The following is a 20,054-nucleotide window of genomic DNA, read 5'->3' as shown; positions in this document are numbered from 1 at the left end:
GCAGGTTTATGAATCAAGCACCATATATGTGTGGATGTGAGTTTTAACAACTTTAGCAAAATTGAGTAAACAATCTGAGTTTTTCAACTGTATCATTAAACCTGAGTTTTCCAAATTTGCACATTCTATAGATATATATTAATTGAAATATATAACTGCGTTATTATTTTGCCTTTTTTGGTGTCATTTTAACTAAATATATTTTAATATAAAATAAAGAAATAATGGCTACAAACCAAATAAATAAACGAATATACATACCTAAATTTTATGCGGATGCAAATATTCATAAACCTAAAGAATATTATGACTATGACAATTTAGAACTTCAATGGAATAAGCCTAATCGATATGAAATTTTAAAAAAAGTCGGAAGAGGAAAATATAGTGAAGTGTTTAATGGATATGATACTGAATATAATAGGCTATGTGCAATAAAAGTATTAAAACCTGTAAAAAAAAAAAAAATAAAAAGAGAAATAAAAATATTACAAAATTTACATGGTGGACCAAACATTATAAAACTATTAGATATAGTAAAAGACCCAGTAACAAAAACACCATCTTTAATTTTTGAATATATCAACAATATAGATTTTAAAACATTATATCCTAAATTTACAGATAAAGATATACGTTATTATATATACCAAATTTTGAAGGCTCTTGATTATTGTCATAGTCAAGGTATAATGCATAGAGATGTTAAGCCTCACAATATTATGATAGATCATGAAAATAAACAAATTAGATTAATAGATTGGGGCCTTGCTGAATTTTATCATCCCGGACAAGAATATAATGTTAGAGTAGCTAGCAGATATTATAAAGGACCGGAACTTTTAATAGATTTACAATTATATGATTATTCTTTAGATATATGGAGTCTTGGATGTATGCTAGCTGGGATGATTTTTAAAAAAGAACCATTTTTTTGCGGGCATGACAATTATGATCAATTAGTTAAAATAGCTAAAGTTTTAGGTACAGAAGATTTACATGCATATTTAAAAAAATACAATATTAAATTAAAACCACATTATTTAAATATATTAGGAGAATATGAAAGAAAACCATGGTCTCATTTTTTAAATCAATCAAATATGGATATAGCCAAAGATGAAGTTATTGATCTTATAGATAAAATGCTTATTTATGACCACGCAAAAAGAATAGCCCCTAAAGAGGCTATGGAACATCCATATTTCAAGGATGTACGTGAGGAATCATAAATTCAGCAATTAATTAATTTAAAACTATTTATATTCCACACAAGTGTACTACTACATGTTATATATATATATATATATATATATATTGTCTTTTACTTGGATCCCTTATGTTTAGGATATAACACATTTCTTACATAGAACGCTCTAAGGATATATATGTCATTTTACCAATATGTGTATCCACATTTGTGTAAATTAGTTTATATAAAATAAATTAAATATTGTTTATTTATATTCCCATTCACACATTTATTTTTATGCGTATATTTGGGTATATTAAAATATATGCATTGTAACTATTCCCTTTGGGGATACAAACATATTATGATTTTTATTTATTTTTTTTTTATTCCTCATTTTTATCTATAAACTTATTTAATTAAACAATATTACACATATAGCATATATTATAGCTACACTTCACATGTGTACATATGCTTATTTTTCCATTTAAAATTATATATTTTTTCTAAGAAATTCCTCTTTTTTATTTTAATTATTGTTAAGTTGTTGAACGGGAATATATATAATACATATCTATATGTATACATTTATTATTATTATATCCATAAAAAATCAAGAATACCGATTTGTCTTTCCTCTAATAATAATAGTTGTATATATATATACACACACATACATGTTTTTATATATAAGCTTTATGTTTTGTCTATCGTTTATTTAAATTTCTAAAAACAGTAAATTTTATTAAAAAAAATTATTTTTATAATTATAGATAGTATACCCATTAAAATATAGTAAAACACTATAACTGACCATTTCAATAGTTATTTTGTTATCAAAGTGGGACTTTAACGTTTTTTTAAGAATATTCGAAGAATATTAAATAAAAAATATAATTAAACATGACAGATTAAAGCATTTGTATACAATAAATATAATAGTGTGGTTTATACAAGTGTATTTTTATTTATTATCACTTTTTTTATATGAAAAAACATTAATTTTATGCAAGATTTGAATAATAATAAAATTGGTAAAAGATTTAAAAGCTTTTTATTTTTTTAAATATGTATGCAATATTTGAATGAAATAAACAAATATATATTCATCGTATAAATATATCATTGTACCTTGGCTAGGTACTTATTTTCCAACTTTAATAAATCATATGAATATTTATTTTAAAATTGGTATGCACATATATTTATAGGGGAACCCACATACGCATATAATAGTTTATAAGTTAACTTAGAAAAAAAAAATATATGCCTAGATCATTTAGCAATATTTTTCATTTCCATATTTTGATACTTAGTCAAATCTTTATTTGAATTTTTTTTTATTTATAAGTTATTTATTGTTTTCCATTCTATCTTTAATTTTTTTATATGTGAAGTGAAAAACACACAATAATTAAAAATGCTCTTATCCATTTTTCTCATATAGTTAAATAAATGAAATATTCTAATATCAAAAATTTGTGCTTCCCTTTAAAGGTAATCAAAATATGTATACACTATTTTTCATAAATTTTAAATGAAAGTTAAAAAAGTTTCACACAATAGAAATTATATTCTGAAAAAATATTTGGCCAACTAATGTTGTATGCACACACAATATATCCTTATGCAAAATATTTCCCATTATCACAAATAAAAAAAATATATATATATATACACATGACAATATTCCATTTTTTTCTAAACGTTTCACAGGGAAGAAATTATTCTGCTACCAGCAAAGTGTTTATTGATAAAAACACAACAGTAATATGTCAAGGCCTTACAGGGAAACAAGTATGATTTTTATTTGTAAAATTGATGCTCTCGAGTTGTACTATTCTTTAATTTTATTATGAATATAATAAGTAAATATATTTTTCACTTTTTCAGGGAAGTTTTCACACGACAGAGGCGCTAAAATATGGAACAAAAATGGTTGGTGGTGTAAACCCATCAAAAAAGGGAAGTACATGGACAAGTATTGATAACAAATATACATTGCCTGTTTTTGGATCTGTTTTTGAAGCTAAAGAAAAAACAAACTGCTATGCATCAGTTATTTATGTACCACATCAACATGCTAAAAATGCAATTATCGAATCTATTGAATCTGAAATACCATTAATTGTTTGTATAACAGAAGGTATATGCCAACATGATATGTTAGAAGTAAAAGCATGTTTAAATATGTCAAAAAAAAGTCGATTAATAGGTCCTAATTGCCCAGGAATTATAAAACCAGGCGAATCGAAAATTGGAATATTACCATCACATATTCATAAAAAGGGTTGTGTAGGTATTGTAAGTAGAAGTGGTACATTAACATATGAAGGAGTAAATCAAACAACAAAAGTTGGTTTAGGTCAATCTACTTGCATAGGCATAGGGGGAGATCCATTTCATGGTACAAGTTTTATTGACTGTCTTAAATTATTTTTAGAAGATGATGAAACAAAATGCATATTACTAATTGGAGAAATTGGAGGTAATGCAGAAGAACAAGTAGCTGAATGGTTAATAGAAAATAATGTTGATGATCCAGAAAAAAAAAAAAAAAAAAAAAACATATTTGCATTTATAGCTGGTAGATGTGCACCTCCAGGAAAACGCATGGGCCATGCTGGTGCATTGATTAGTGGAGGTAAAGGAACAGCTGATGGAAAAATTGAAGCTTTAAGAAATGCAGGTGTCCATGTTGTTATTAATCCTACTAAAATAGGCGAAGAAATATATAATGTCATGAAGGATATAATATAAATTATGCAAAATAAAGTAAAAATCGAGGTGTACCTTTGCATATGTATATGGTTCTTTCATCATTTTTACATTTCCAAAGATGTAGAAACCTTTTATTTGCTTTTTAAAGTTATTGTAATATTTTATATTACACCTACATATTATTTTACAGGGAAAAATAATAAAATGAGCAAAATTCATGGACCACTATTCCATATAACATCATATATAGTTAATTTTAATTTGATATAAATAGTTATGCTAGGATTAGTCCTTACATTAATATATAAGCACATATAAGTCAGTGAACATATGCAATGTGCTATTTTTTTTATTCTTATTTTTTTATTGTTTATTTTATCTTTTTCTTTTTAAGTTTCAAATGTACAATATTATTATTTTCCTTATGGTATACTTAGTAACATATCCAATTTTAATTTGTGTAAAATATTTGAAATGAAATTTTTTTATAAAGGATTAGCATTTTTTATGCACACGCATGAAATATTTTTTGACTAATTTGGAATCAATTTATAATTCGTTAATTCTCGTAAATAAAGAAAATTTTAACTTGTAATAAGATTGAGAACGAAATAATATTAACAAAATATATGTTATGTTTTTATGATTATATATATGCGTATAACTTTTGTGTATTATTGACGTTGAAGTGGAGTTTGAATTTTTATATATGAAAATTCGAAAGGACAGTGATGAAAAAAAATATATATGTATCCATCTATTATTATATACATATGTATATGTAAATATAAAGGAAAATGACACGATTTGTAAATGCATATATACATATATGCTCATATGGATAATATAAATGTCTATAGTTTGCAACTAAACAAGAATAGAAGCTTGCTCTCTTTATACAAATATTTGAGTTTTACTTCTTTTCTGTAAATCGATAGTTATTACATTTTAAAAATTTTAATTAATTTTTTTAAATATTTCTTCTAAATTTATCAATAATGTTGATTTAAAAACAACTGATCGCAAAATGAAAAAAAAATTCAAACATATATATTTCCATATATATATGACCGTGCACGTACATAATATCCTATCTGTGCATTTACACAACGCACACATACACACATTTATAATTCATCGGTGATGTTTTGTTTGTCTGATCCATCAGAAGATTCATCATCGCTATCTTTATCATCAGATAAATCATTATCAGGGTTTAAGCTATCATCACCCATTCTATTTTTTGATGATGGCAATATAACATTTTTACCAATATCTAATTTAAAATCTTGAGGGTATCTAATAACATCACCATAATCAGTTAAAGATGTTACTGCAAATTTTAATGCCTTTTCATTCCATAAATCAAATGTAATTGGTTTTCCTTCAAAAATATTATCTTTGACATCATTTAAACCTACAGAAGCAGCATCATTAGATGGATCAAAATATACTTTAACAATTTCTTCTCTGTCTATAAATCCATCTCTATTTGCATCAAAGAAATTAAAATCATCTAATGCTAATTCATCATCTTTTTTCATATTTATATCATCAGATCTTGTTTCTTTAAATTCATCAATTGATATTTTTCCATCTTTATTTGTATCATGGTGTTCTAAAATTTCATTAATTTCTAATTCTTTTAAATCGTTATCTTTCATTGGATCTATTAACAATCCAACTTCATTTATATTTAATTTATTATCTTTATCTTTATCAACGATTTGAAATCTTTTTAATAAACCGTCTGCATGTTTTTCAACTTCTTTTGGATCTAAATTTTGTGAAAATGCATCATTTAATTCAGGTAATGAAATAAAACCATCTTTATCTGAATCTATTTGTTTCATTTCAATTTGTACTTGTTTTAAAAATACTTCGTTTTTAACATATTCAAACCATGCAGTTATTTCATCATCACTAAGTACTTTATCTTGGTTTTTGTCAATTACACCAAACAATTTTGTTAATCTATCTTTTACTTCATCACCAGTCAATCCAAAAATGTCATTTATTTGAACATCACTTAAAGTGCTTAAATCCTCAAGACCTTTCATGTCCGTATATTTCATTGGATTTTCCATTGCCTTCGCATAGTTAGTTAATAGGTAAAGCAACGATAGTACTGATAAACTATACTTGTATCCCTTCATTTTTATAACAATGTTTTTTTTTTTTTTTTAAATCAATTATAATTATCCTTTATTAGATATTTTAATTTAGCTGAATTGCGTTACCTTTCAAAAAAAAATACCAAGAAAAAATGTAAAATTAATATAGAAATGAGATTAAGTGAAATACTTTCTTATTATTATCAATACTATCGTAATTGAATATATAGTATTTATACAGTTTCAAGTTATATGTACTAAGTTTTTTTTTTATTTACTTTAATTTTGTTGGGTTTGTTAACTACGGTGAACCAAAATAGGTGAAAAAATAAAATAATGGTGAAATTACGTAAAATTAATTTTTTTCGTTTATTTTTAATAAGTAATAATAATATTATTACATTTATTTAATATCCCTATTACAATAGTGTGATTATATGTGCATTCTCAATTTTTTTTTAAATTTGCCAAAACATAAATTTATTCTTGTTGATAAAATAATTGTGTAAATGCATAAGCAAAACGAATATACGAGAACTTAACATATCATCATATGCAGTGATTTATTTATATGTAGTAGGGAACGTTACGGTAATAATTAACATGAACGTGAAATAAAGGCAAGCTCCTATAAAAATTAATTTATAAACAAAATTAAAAAGCTCATTTTCAATCGTATTTTTCTTAGATATTGTGCATGCTTAATTTTACGATTTATTTGTTTATGTGCATCCAATTTTATAAAAATTATAAATTTTACAGTATATGCAAACTTAAATACACCCTATTATAATATATAAATGGTATCATATTATATTACATATGAGTACTAGCTCATATATGAATGAGAAAATGCCTAGTGCATTACCTAAATAAATAAACAAATTATTACAAATAAGGAATAATTATATATATTTTTTTCTTTTGGGTATTCCCTCTTCCCTATTAAATTTCAAACTATTTAGGATTTGTGTATGGCAATAATGATATTTTGTTTTTATTTTCATTTATACCAAACAAATTAGCACAAACACATTTAAATAAGTGCTATACACTTAAGAAATATATTATATATATATTAGTTTTTACAGTGAAAATTCCTCTATAACCTTTAACACATGTGTTTAATGCTCGCTGTTTGGTTAGTTACTTTTACTTTACGCAGTGTTTGTTTGCATGTTAAATTATGTTCTTATAACACGATTCAAACAAAATTTATAAATGCATTTCATACTATGTAAATGTATATAATTTATTGTTATCCTCCCATCAAAACATTAAGTTTAACACATTCTAACGTGCTATATTATATTACTTCAAAAAAAATATTTATTGTAAATCTTAATTAAGCATATAAAGTATTTCAAATACTTTTCATTTGTTATGTACAATAAATAAATAAAATATAAGAATAAGTTTAAAAAAAATATTTAAAAATAGGATAAGTTGATATTGCTTATAGAATGTGGAATAGTAAAAAATATATATTCTTATTTAGTCCTATTTTTTCTATTATCTTTATAAGGAATGTATATGTTATAAAAAATATGTTATTTTATAATTACTATTTATATATACGATAAATACTACAAATGCTAATTCGGTCTCATATGTGTGTGTGCACACATATAGGAAGTAATTAAAAAATATGAACAAAAAAAAACTAGCTACATTATGTATATACAGCTAGTTACATTGTGCATATATATTAACTCCATTATATATATAAAGCTAGTTTCAATGTGTATATACAGCTATCTTTGTATTTTTTTTTCATTTCAAATCGTCTTTTTACTCGTATTATATATTTTAAGTTATGGTGATGATAATATCAATAAATTTAACAAATAAAAACTTGTCACATAAATTTAAAGACTTAATAGAATAAAAAAAAATATATTCCATCAGTGATGCATTCAATCATCGCATATATCAATATAGGAGTGTCCTTAGGGTGGTAGTTAATACTATTGTTGTAAGGAAAATCCTCACGGCTGTGTGTATCATATAATCACACACATACATAACTCATATAAAAAAAATAAATAAAAGTATGATAATAAACAATGATACTTTATATTAGTGGGTTAAAATCGGAAGTGTCTCTATTTGTATGTGTATACACATCCATGTATGAATATATATATGACACTGTACAAACCATAATGATGCTATAATATAAAAAAATCTTCACATACAATTATATCAAAGGAAAAGGTTTTTATATATGTTTTAACTAAAAATGTGTGCTTTTAAAAGCGTGCGCGTGTTCGTAAACAAATGTGTAAAATATTGGCATACAAAATCGCCAACCATTTAACAACAATTAAAAAAAATATTAAGTATATATAAAAATAAAATAAATATGATAAAGTCAAACACCGCATGTATGTATGAATACACAATCCATACGTGTTATTGTTTCTTTATAATTCATCATAGTATGAGTTTTTCAAAAAATTCAACCCCTTTTTGATGTTTTGATTAATTGACAAACCTCCACTAACTACATTATCGATAAAATTGAGAACATTATTGTAATTAACTTCTCCATCAAATACTCTAAATCTTTGTCTTTTGGGTCTGAATGCAACTAAAATTAAGCAATTCGGATGTTTGCATTCATTTGTTAATCCAAAAGAATCAAGAATATATGGTTGGTTAAAAATATTAATATACAAAATTTTTAAAGGATCATTTGAGAATTTGGTTGCTACTCTTTTGATGTCTTCATCAAGGCTTTTATAATTTTGATTCAATAATTTTAATATAAAAAAACAAATTTGTGAATCTTTTTCATTACAATGACCCGAATCATATTTTTTTTTGGTTAATTCTTGATATGAGGTAATATGGCCATATAAATTATTTTTTAATCTATGTTGTGCAACAATATGGCTTAGTTTTAATGATAAAATATTAAAATCAACCGTTTTTAAATGTGTTAAATCTCCTTCCAAAGTATCTATATCTTCAATAAGTAATATTGATGGTGTTTTTATATTTCTTTTTTTAAATATTTTCATAATAGTATAATTAGTATCATATACAATTCCTATATTTAATCTTTTTTCAAATTCCATGGATAAAACTTTAAGCATAATAATGTTATCTTTATGTGATATAAAAAATAAAACTTTAGGTATATCCGCACTTTTTGTTAAAAATTTATCGAGGTTTTTTTTATTTTTAATTTCTGTAAATGAATATGGAATATTATTATTTATAAAATTCTTAACATTATCTTCAGTTTTACTACCATATAATGTTTCATATGTTTTATTTTTTTTAATTAATATCATATGCGGCAATGATCTTACTTTATATTTTTTGCATAATGCTTTCTCTTCATCACAATTTATAACTGCAAAATTTATATACCCATCATATTTTTTTGATAATTTTAAATATATTTTTTTAAATGATATACATTCCGAACTAGAAGAGGAATAAAAATTTATAAGTAATGAATAATTTATATCATCAATTATTGAATTTGAGTTTTTACTATTTATTTTCAATACTTCATTTTTATATATATCTTCATAATATTCTTCTTCAAATGGATGACTCCCACCATATCTTGGTCCTGAATTATATCCCTTATTCCCTCCTGAACTAAATTTGAAATGAAAATTCCCTCCTGAATTTCCACCTCGACCTCCCCCAGAAAATTGTCTAAATATCTCATTTACAACATCCTGATCAAAAGGAAATCCATTTCCAAACCCCCCTGGTCCGCCTCCCCCTGGCCCTCCTGGTCCTCCTCCAAACCCTTGAGATGCTTCAGCATAATTTTCTCCATACATGTCATACATTTTCCTTTTCTCAGGATCAGATAATGTTTCATATGCATTTGCAATTTCTATAAAATCCTTTTCCTTATCTGGGGCTATATCAGGATGATATTCCTTAGCCAGTTTTCTATAAGCTTTTGAAATATCATCTTTTGTTGCATTTCGTTTTAATCCTAGCCTTTTATAATAATCCACTCCCTCAGCGCATGTCAAAAAAAATGACAATAATAACCAAATAATAGAATTCAAATTTGTTATTCTTTTCCTTTTCTTTTCATTTGTTGAATTCATTATATTGCCCTTTAAAGTGAATAAATGTTTTTCGTGGTGTATACAAGAGCATATATAAGCAAACTTGCGCGCGCATGTATGCACATATATATTATTCTTTGTTTATATACGTATTTACTATACATATATTCGTAAGTATTCTCACGTATATATTTTTTTTAGTAATCTAATTAAGAGACCTTTTCTTATCCACTTCCCTCAATCTTTCGGAAAAATATATACTTTATATGGACATTATAATTATATATAAATATATTACTTAATTATGTTATTTATTTTTTATTTTTTTCTGTACCCCTGTTTACAATCTCGCTTAATTGCTAAACTGTAAAAATTCAATAACGGTTTTTCTGCGTTTTCTTTTATTAATTTTTTTGAATTTATACATTTAAATGCTTATGCTATAATATCTTGTTTTTTTTTATTTTTATTTATATTATTATTTATGCTTTATTTATATTTATTATTTTTCACAATGTATATAGTAAAATTAGTATATGATTTGCTAAAATATCAAAACAGCATATATATTATTCTTTTTATACCTAATAGAATAAACTCTTTTTTATTTTTTTTAATATGAACATTGTCATTTTGCCTTGCACACATAATAAAAATATAACGAATGCCCCAATATGATAATTTTGTGAATGAATAAATGAAATATTAAACGGATTTGCAATATTACTTTTAAAATGATAATACCAATTTATTTTGGGGACCAAATAAAAAATTCCAGTTTAAAAATGACTTATTTTTTATTTTTTTAAATTATATATTATACCTTTTTGCATATAGGAAAACCTTTAAGCAATAAATACTATATTTATATACCTAAAAGTTAAAAAGATCGGGAAAATAAGAAAAAAAAACTTCGAGGTTTATTTTGCTGACATTTGCTTTCATATTACCATTTCTTTATATACTATATTTTATGCAATATAAATGCATTATAATTATTTTATATATAGAAATAAAAATAAAACAAAGCAAAAAAAAAATCATTATGGTTGTTAGATTTACATAAATAAATCAGCAAATATGTTTATCTTGAATTCTCATAGATTTTATTATATGATCTCAATTATTTATAAATTAACAAATAAATAAATCTATACAAGGGGTTGCCTTAATATTATGAAATATCCATATCCTTTTCCTCTTTTATTAAATAAAACCATCTTATTAATCTTTGAGAAGTTTTTTTGTTTTATTAATATATGGATAATGTGTGAAATGTTAACATCATTTTACATGAATGAACAAATAAGGAGTATACAAAATAATAACCTTTATATTATATAAAACGTGATTACAATAAATGGAATACTTCAACAATACTAATATATATAATGTAAAGTTAAGGATAAAAACATGTTATATAAAATAAACCACAACAAATGTTTTAATAAAATTATAATGTATAATTGTCTATGAAATAAGCAATGCTATATTCATAAAAGAAAGAAAAATAATTCCTTATATATATTTTTTTCCATTTCTATTCAATAATATTCCCTAAAAAATATTATATATATATGCATACAGGGATAAACCAACATATTTTTATAAACATAAATACTATATAAAAAAATTATATATTTTTTATTATATCTGAGAAATGTATAAGGTTGTCCTATTAATATAATTAATTATATATTTTTTAATTAATTTAAGGAAAATGGGAAATAAATAGCCAAAAAATAATAAATAAAAGAATAATAAAATTAATAATTCCCCCAAAAGTTGCAGTACTACACATTGTGTGTTATGTTGATTGCAACATGCTCGCATAATTTAATAAATATAGAGAAATATCAAATAAGTACATACATTATATATATATATATATTGTATTAACGTTTTAAATAAAGTTTTTCAAATACTTATGTATAGGGAGCATCATATTTATTAAAACATTACTTTCTTATTTATTATAATTTTTTTAGCTAATATGTGGGGTTTACATTATCAAAAATGGGTTATGAAAATGCATTTACTCATTTATATTAACACATTTTATTAATATTTTTATTTATGTGAATTAATCGAGTTTCTTAACATATCTTATGTATTATTATATGAATATGCCAAATACTGATAATATGCCTAAATAAATATATGCATATATATGCTTATTCAGTTTAAAAATTCCTCTTAAAATAAAATAATAATAATAATGGGAAATACTAATTCACAAAACGACCATAATAACAAAAGTTTAATGTTACTCAATGATAATCATTCTCATATATTTCCAAAAGCATGTGAAACCAACTATACAAAAAATGTTATAGACACACAAATTGGAACTTTTAATGGCATTGATAATATTAAAAAAATTAACATAATAGAAAATACAGGTATATAGGAAAAAAACAAATTTAAATTACTAAAAAATATATAATAACCGTAATATGCTTATTATTTTGATCGATATTAAATAGTGTATCATATTTGCGTAAATTTTTATTTCCTAATATTATATAAATGTGTCCAAATATGCATATCCAAACATATTCCTACCTATTTAAAGCACCTCATAAATTCCCTAAAAATAATACAATTTTTTTTTTTTATCACTCTCCTTTCATAGAAAATGAATATAATAAATTACGTAAAAAAGTCATTGATGATTTAATTAAAGAAAACGAAATGTACATAAATAACCAAAAGGAAACATTATATAAATTCGAAGATCCAAATTTAAAAGTTACACAAACTAATAATGAATGTTTTTATGATGAAAATAAAATATATAAGTGCCTTAAAAATATGAATCAATCTACATCCAACTTTGTTAATTTATATAGCCGATGTTGTAGATATTTGAGAAACTACGAAAGTTGTGTTCAAAAAATAAAAATTTAAACAAATTTTTATATTTTTTTTAACTATTTTTGCTTACGTTTTTTGGTTTTAAATATTGTCATGTTATTACAACTAAATTAAATAGTGCATATTTTTTTTGTGTATTATTTTATACATATCCATAATAGGCACAAACATAAAATGCTTTATTATCCTTTGTATTCATAGTTAAATAATTCGAAACTTTCTAAAAAATAAATAAATTTCACAAAATTTAAATAAAATATAATTTGCGCGATATTAGCTATCCAATTTACATAGCCTATATACATTTTTGATTTTTCCCTTTAATTTATAGTTATATATATATATTGTAGTTACATTTATATATACATATGCAGCATAGCTATTTCACATTTTAAGAAAAAATGGAAGAAGATTTCAACATTGACGAAAATTATATTAAGCAATTATCAGAAAAGTATAAAAATGTTGAACATCCTTTATTTATGGATGAACTTCCAACAAATATCGAAGAAAATGAAGATTTGTTAGCATTATACAATTTAATAATAACTGATGAAAATGAATTAAGTTTAGCCAAAAATTATAAAGAAGTAGGAAATGACTACTTTAAAGATGGAATTAAATATTTTGAAGATGCCATAATAAGTTATACTAAAGGTATTGATGTATTGGAAAATTATCTTAAAAAAAGAGAAGCAGATCAGTTAAAAAATAAAAAATTAATGAATAAAAGTACGAACTATTCACAAAATGGTTCTAGTAAGCCAAACGATTCAACTAGCTATAAAAAAAACCACGAAATTGGTGACAATAAAAATGCAAATGAAAACCCTCATGACACTTCTCTAAATCTAAATAGTCCGAAAGAAGAAGACATTATATGCATAAAAGATATAAACAATTTACTTTCAGACTTATACTGTAATAGGGGTATTACTCATTATAAAAAAAAAAAATACATAAAATGCTTAGATGATTGCAAAAAGGCATTTTCATTTAATAATAAAAAATACAAAAGTCTTTATTACAGTATTTTGTGCTCCTATTACATAGGTATATATAATGACGCATATGAATATGTAAAAGTTTTTGATAAGTTATTACAAGATGAAGATATAAAAAATACCGTAAATTTAAAAGATTATTTAAATATAAAAAAGGAAGTCACACAAAAATATGAGCAATTTTTAGAAAGAAAAAAAAAAAATGAACAGGAAAGAAAAATTATGGCTAAAAATGAAAAAAATAAAATCACCGTTATTCAAGATATATTAAAAAAAAGAAATATACAACTTGTTGAAAATTTATACAATGATAATAATAATATTGTTCCTGTGTTTTATTTAGACGAAAATATGTATATACATTTTACAGTTTTTCTAATATATATAGAAAATAATATTATTGAAACTATTTTAGATTTCGCAGAAAATCAATGTGTAATGGATTATTATAGTTTTATTAAAAAAAATAAAAATACAGATATACTTTATTGTTATATTGAATTTCCAGATGATAAATATTATATGATAAACAATGATTCATATATTTGTGATGTAATTAATAATATTAAATTATTTTCGAGAATTATGGCAATCCATATTATTGAAAATGAAGAAGCAAATCGCTTTTTCAAATCCAATAGAAATATTGTTTTTTTGGAATCACCATAAAATTGTTAAAAGGGAAGGAAGCACACATGTTTCCTTTTAATATTATTATCTATACATATATTTTTTTTTAATATATTCAAAATTATATTTATTTTTACCCACTTCACAATTTAATTGTGGAAAATAATTAGACTTTTTTATTTGTTAAACTTGTCAAAACACAAATACATACAATTTTGTGCTTTGTGAATGATACACAATTTTTTTGTCAATCCATTTTCGTATATTATAATTCATTATTATTTATTAAATTCGTATATATTTATACTTTTTTTGTTGCCAAATATATATATATATATATATATATATGACATAACATATGGAACCACTCTTAAGAAACCTCATTTTAAAACTTGTTTTAGAAAAAAATCAAATTATAATTGGAGCATAAATACACATATATGCATGTGAATATGTATGTATGCATCTTTCCTATACAATTCCTTTTCGTATATTCAAAAATCCAAAATATTATTTTTTTAAAGAAAATGCAATTCTTATCAGTTTCAGCGATTTTCTACATTCAAGTTTAGACTTTCATTCAGTCCGCCCATCGCTCAAAAGTTATTCATCATTTTAAGAATTATTTTCACAAAAAAATATATTTTGGTTTAAAAAAAAACGAAAAAACTATATATCCACAATTTATGCTTTTTTATCCTCCTCGAATGTTATTAACATTTAAAAGGGATACAAAGTTAATACATTTATCAAATAGTTTTTATTTTTTATTAAAAAATTAAACTAACGTAAGCAAAATGTTAAAGAGGCTATCTTAATTAAAATAATACCATTTTTTCTTTCGAAATAAATTATAAATAAAAATATACTTAAAAAAATGTATAAATATAAATAATTATATTATTTTTAAATTTATAATATATTTATATTATTTTTACGAAACTCATTATTTTTTAAGGATCAAAATTAAAAAAAAAATATATATAACTAAAATACATTATTAATTATTTTTATCTTATTAATATATTTATTTTATGAACAAGAGGATTTTTTTATTTTTTAGCTAGTCATAAAAAAAAAAAATGTAATAATGTAGAACTGTAATAGAGAATAAAGGGGCTAACTTTTGTTACTATCCCCCCCCCCCCCAAAAAAAAAAAAAAATATATATAAATATATTATACATATATATTTTTAATTTGTAATTTTCTCATATATATTTACGCTAAAGTAATACAAATTGCTTAATATATATCATATTCTTGAATAACTAATTTGAAATTTATTATGCAATGTTATATGCACGTTCATACAATCCTGTATTTGGATATGCATAAATGTGCACAAATTAAGAGTCAGTGTAAAATAAGAATGTATTCATTACTCAAAAAATATTTTTTTATTTGCATATGTATATCACATAACATAAATAAGTCAAAAAATTATTAAATACCCATCAGGTGATATATTTACATTTATTTTTCGTTTTATTAAATACTTGGTCAAGTTCCATATTGTTTTTTTTTTGAAATGAAACAAAAAATATATACTTTAGACACATCCCATAAATGTAGAATGTTTGAAAATCTATTCTATCATGCGCATAGATACGTAAGTCTATGCTAATATGCACATAATTATGATAAAAATAATTTTAGTTCCCAAGCAAAACAAAACAAAACAAAACAAAAATGGCATAATAGTACAACGACAGAGTAACAACATTATAATTTATATTTTCCATTATGAAAAAAAAAATGATCACATGCATATATTTATAGACACATTCATATACATGCTTAATGATTTGTTCATGAGGAACATTTCGATACAATAGTACCCAATGAAAAAGAAGGTGTGTATATGTCACTTTGCTTATATTTCAATAAAATTTTTGAATTTAAGACTTTATCCTTTATAGTTCTTTGAACTACATTAAATGTATCATACAAACCTTTGAGTTTTTCTTTAATTATATTTGTATCAATAGGATTTGGCATATTGGTGATATTAATAGTTTTTTTTTTATTGTGTTCTAATAGCTGTTTAGAGTACTTAGAAATAATACATTGAAATCGTGTATCATATTCTGATTGTATTTCTTTTAATAAATTTTTATATTTTAAATTTATATTTTCATAAGATAACAATATTTTTTGTCTTATGTATCTAAAATAATCTATTATTTGTATATGTATATATCTTTTATTATATTGCATTAATGTATAAGCCTTTATTAAATACTTAGCTGATAAATTTTCCAAGTTATCTCCCTTTTTTAATATATCTAAAAATTCAGGATCATAATAATTATATTTTATTTTTTTTATTGGATATGGGGAATCAATATTATTTTTAAAAAAACTATTACTTTTTATATCATAAGATGTATTGGTGGTTATTCTCTTTTTGCTTTTGCTGCTTGAACATGGTTTATCTATATAATGATTTGGGCTTAATCGATTTTCATTTATATCTTCACCATCATTATTTGAAAGAGTTTCATTACTTGGCTCATCCTTTCCTATTATGTTCACAATTTCTGAACATTCCTTTGTTTCTGAAATATTCTTATTTAAGTATATTTTTTTATTTCGGGTGTTGCATTCTTCATCATTTTTATTTTCATTTGCATACTTTCCGTTTTTATATGATCCTTGCAATTTTATTATATTACCTTTTTCATTTTCTTTATTAACATATTTTATTTCTTCATCTAATTTTTCATTTTTAGTTCTTATATTTTGGCTGTATCCTCTATTTCGCTTCTTATACTTACTTAAGCTTTGTATACATTCAGTAAGTTTTTCTTGTTTTTCATCATAATTTAGCAATGTTTTTATCATTTCAGAAGGTGATTTTATCGGATTACATTGTGTTTTATTAAAATAATTTTTTCTTTTGTTTTTTTTTGAATCTGCTTTATTGTCACATTCAGTTATTTCTTCTTTGAAAAGCCCACAACTTTCTATATTTTCATTATTATTTTCGCACATATCATTATCTTCTTTGTTGGCAAGATTTATCTTTTCACATTTGTCACTTTCGATACTTTTATAATTATCCGATTTTATTTCATGTTCACAATTTGTATCATAAATAATACTACCACATTTTTTTATACTATTTTCACTAAACATATTAAAACCGTCGGTATTATTATCGTTATATAATTCCGGATTGGAATCTCTTTTGAGTGCTAACTTTTCTATAGAATTATCTTTTATTTGATTTGAACTTTTAACATAACTAAAATTTTCTGCTTTACATTCATTTTGAATTTGTTCATTACCATCCTTTAAATTATATTCACTATTATAATTATCTAAGTTTTCCCTATTACTTTCATATATGCATATTTCTTCGTGGTTTTCATTTTCTCTTTGTTTTACAACAAAATCTTTGGTTGTTGCATAACTAATTTTGAGCATTTCTGTATCGCTTTCTTCATTATCCTCGAAAATATTTGATTCTTCTATCAGATTATCACTAATGTTAGTATCTTCTATATTTTCTTCTGATTCTGTGTGTATATTTTGTTTTTCCACATCTTCAATATATTCATCACTATATTTGCCACAACTTTGGTTGCTAATATTACTTGTATCACTGCCTTGAATATTTTCTTTATTTTTGCAATCCATATAATTTATTGACATATTTAATGGCATTGTTTTTTTTCCCATAGAAATGTTACCTTTTAATAAACATATTTCTTTTGTTGTTGCAAAGCTTACCTTTCGCCGTTCAAGTTTTTCTATACAATTTAAATATATATCTTCTGCTAATATTTGATTTTGAGGATCTCCAAGAATATTACTATTTTCATTATTCATTTTGTCTACATTTGTTTGGTTTTCCTTTATATATATATCTTCTGATGTCAATCTTTGATTGTTCTTATCATCATATATAACATTTTCAATAGTAGATAAATCTTTTATAATTTCAAAAATTTTATCTTTAATAGATTCTGTATTAAATTTTATGGATATCTCTACATTTTCAAGCATCCTATCCTCAAACTGTTTTCTTATTCTGTTGGAAATTACACCTGTTTAGAAATAAGCGAAATAAAAAAAAAACTAGCGAAAAAAAATAAAACTATTTAAAGAAACAGACAACAAGCTACACGTTTCTTACCTAAAGCATCAGCTTTCTTAAACTGAAAAATGATTGTTTTCGAATTGGAGTCTGTTTTTATTTTTACTCTTTCATATGACAATACTATAAGTAACTGATTTTGTGTATTATAAAAATAGACATAAAAAAAATTTAGTAATAAATTCCCTTTATATCCTTTTGCTGATAAAATTGTCTTATCGTTTTGATCGGTTTCTATATCAGACATTGTGTTAAAAGTGCTAAAAAAAAGATTATTATTACTAACATAAATATATGATGATTCTTTTAAAGTATCGATATTTATATTTTTTTCTTTTGTCATAGTTAAATAATAAGTTATTTTTTTATTTATTAAATTGTTTATGTTGTCTAAAATAGATACATTTGTATTCTCTAAAATGCGCTTTTGCATAACCTTAAATAAAGATAATATTTTTTTTTTAATTTCTATATCTGGAATTAATTCGAACTGATTTATAATATTTTCAATATGATCAGGTATTATAATTGTATTTGATAAATTCAAACAAGTTTCTTTTCCAATCGTTTCAACTAAATTAATCTGATTTATGGATCTAAAAATAAAAAGTAAAACATCAAACCCGATTTCGATTATTTTTATCCTTGAGCATCCTATTTGTGTAGAATTTGAACTTAAATTTTGATTTTTCAAATTATTAATACTTTGATTCATTAATGACAAATGATAAGATAATATATGCAATAATGATGTGTAAAAAATAGCTAGCTCTGTGTCATAATTTTTCCATATATCCATTATATTTATATTATTATTTAAATCCAAAATAAAAAAAAAAAAAGTTCTCTCAAATAACAAAAATGCATCCTTTAAAAAATATTTCTCATTTAAAAATACATTTAAAATAATATTTAAATTCTTAAAAAACTGTTCATTTATTTCCTCTTTAATGTTTATACATTTATTTATACAATATCGAATAAAATACATGCATTCATCCGATAGTAGTATTAAATGGTTATTCAAAGATTTTATACATATATTTATTATTCTATCTATTACTTTATAATTATAAGTAAAATTCGATTCTATATCTATTTCTATTAAATCATGCAAAAACATAGACAACGATAATTCACCTTCTTCTTCAGCTTCATTTAGTTCCTGAATTATGTTTTTGTTATATTCCTCTATATCTATGTCATTCATTTTGAAACATTACGAATATTGAATTTTTTTTTATATATAATTTTGGCGTCTATTATTTTTAAATATTAACTTGTGATGTATACCTTTTCTTTTTTTTTAATTTATATAATATCAAAAGTATACTACAATCTATGAGTTCATATATGGCAT

At 23.0% G+C, this 20,054-nt stretch overlaps 7 protein-coding genes and 1 non-coding gene across 8 annotated transcripts; 4 read left to right on the top strand and 4 right to left on the bottom strand.

Moving 5' to 3' along the window:
* Positions 1–224: 224 nt before the first annotated feature.
* On the top strand, positions 225–1,232 carry PBANKA_0938600 (casein kinase 2, alpha subunit; the record flags this gene model as incomplete). Its single annotated transcript, XM_034564998.1, has 1 exon — positions 225–1,232. The coding sequence occupies one exon, from the start codon at positions 225–227 to the stop codon at positions 1,230–1,232; it is 1,008 nt and encodes a 335-aa protein (XP_034421738.1).
* A 1,418-nt stretch (positions 1,233–2,650) lies between these two features.
* Positions 2,651–3,955, top strand: PBANKA_0938500 (succinyl-CoA synthetase alpha subunit, putative; the record flags this gene model as incomplete). Its single annotated transcript, XM_034564996.1, has 3 exons — positions 2,651–2,692; positions 2,912–2,992; positions 3,089–3,955. 3 exons carry the CDS (start codon positions 2,651–2,653, stop codon positions 3,953–3,955), a joined length of 990 nt encoding a protein of 329 aa, XP_034421737.1.
* A 1,088-nt stretch (positions 3,956–5,043) lies between these two features.
* Positions 5,044–6,072, bottom strand: PBANKA_0938400 (endoplasmic reticulum-resident calcium binding protein, putative; the record flags this gene model as incomplete). The annotated part of the gene is made up of 1 exon (XM_034564995.1): positions 5,044–6,072. One exon carries the CDS (start codon positions 6,070–6,072, stop codon positions 5,044–5,046), a length of 1,029 nt encoding a protein of 342 aa, XP_034421736.1.
* Positions 6,073–8,456: 2,384 nt separating this feature from the next.
* On the bottom strand, positions 8,457–10,118 carry PBANKA_0938300 (heat shock protein J2, putative; the record flags this gene model as incomplete). Its single annotated transcript, XM_034564994.1, has 1 exon — positions 8,457–10,118. One exon carries the CDS (start codon positions 10,116–10,118, stop codon positions 8,457–8,459), a length of 1,662 nt encoding a protein of 553 aa, XP_034421735.1.
* Positions 10,119–12,297: 2,179 nt separating this feature from the next.
* Positions 12,298–12,989, top strand: PBANKA_0938200 (conserved Plasmodium protein, unknown function; the record flags this gene model as incomplete). Its single annotated transcript, XM_034564993.1, has 2 exons — positions 12,298–12,481; positions 12,715–12,989. 2 exons carry the CDS (start codon positions 12,298–12,300, stop codon positions 12,987–12,989), a joined length of 459 nt encoding a protein of 152 aa, XP_034421734.1.
* A 368-nt stretch (positions 12,990–13,357) lies between these two features.
* On the top strand, positions 13,358–14,629 carry PBANKA_0938100 (tetratricopeptide repeat protein, putative; the record flags this gene model as incomplete). Its single annotated transcript, XM_034564992.1, has 1 exon — positions 13,358–14,629. One exon carries the CDS (start codon positions 13,358–13,360, stop codon positions 14,627–14,629), a length of 1,272 nt encoding a protein of 423 aa, XP_034421733.1.
* A 488-nt stretch (positions 14,630–15,117) lies between these two features.
* Positions 15,118–15,209, bottom strand: PBANKA_0938050. The gene has a single exon (XR_002688173.1). It is a non-coding gene; the product is annotated as a small nucleolar RNA snoR07 (small nucleolar RNA).
* A 1,192-nt stretch (positions 15,210–16,401) lies between these two features.
* PBANKA_0938000 (conserved Plasmodium protein, unknown function) lies at positions 16,402–19,904 on the bottom strand (the record flags this gene model as incomplete). The annotated part of the gene is made up of 2 exons (XM_034564991.1): positions 16,402–18,644; positions 18,734–19,904. 2 exons carry the CDS (start codon positions 19,902–19,904, stop codon positions 16,402–16,404), a joined length of 3,414 nt encoding a protein of 1,137 aa, XP_034421732.1.
* Positions 19,905–20,054: the final 150 nt, after the last annotated feature.

Source organism: Plasmodium berghei (assembly GCF_900002375.2).
Source record: "Plasmodium berghei ANKA genome assembly, chromosome: 9".
NCBI classification, from domain to species: Eukaryota; Apicomplexa; class Aconoidasida; order Haemosporida; family Plasmodiidae; genus Plasmodium; species Plasmodium berghei.
Note: the sequence above shows the minus strand (reverse complement) of the source record. Positions and strands in the feature narration are given on the sequence as shown.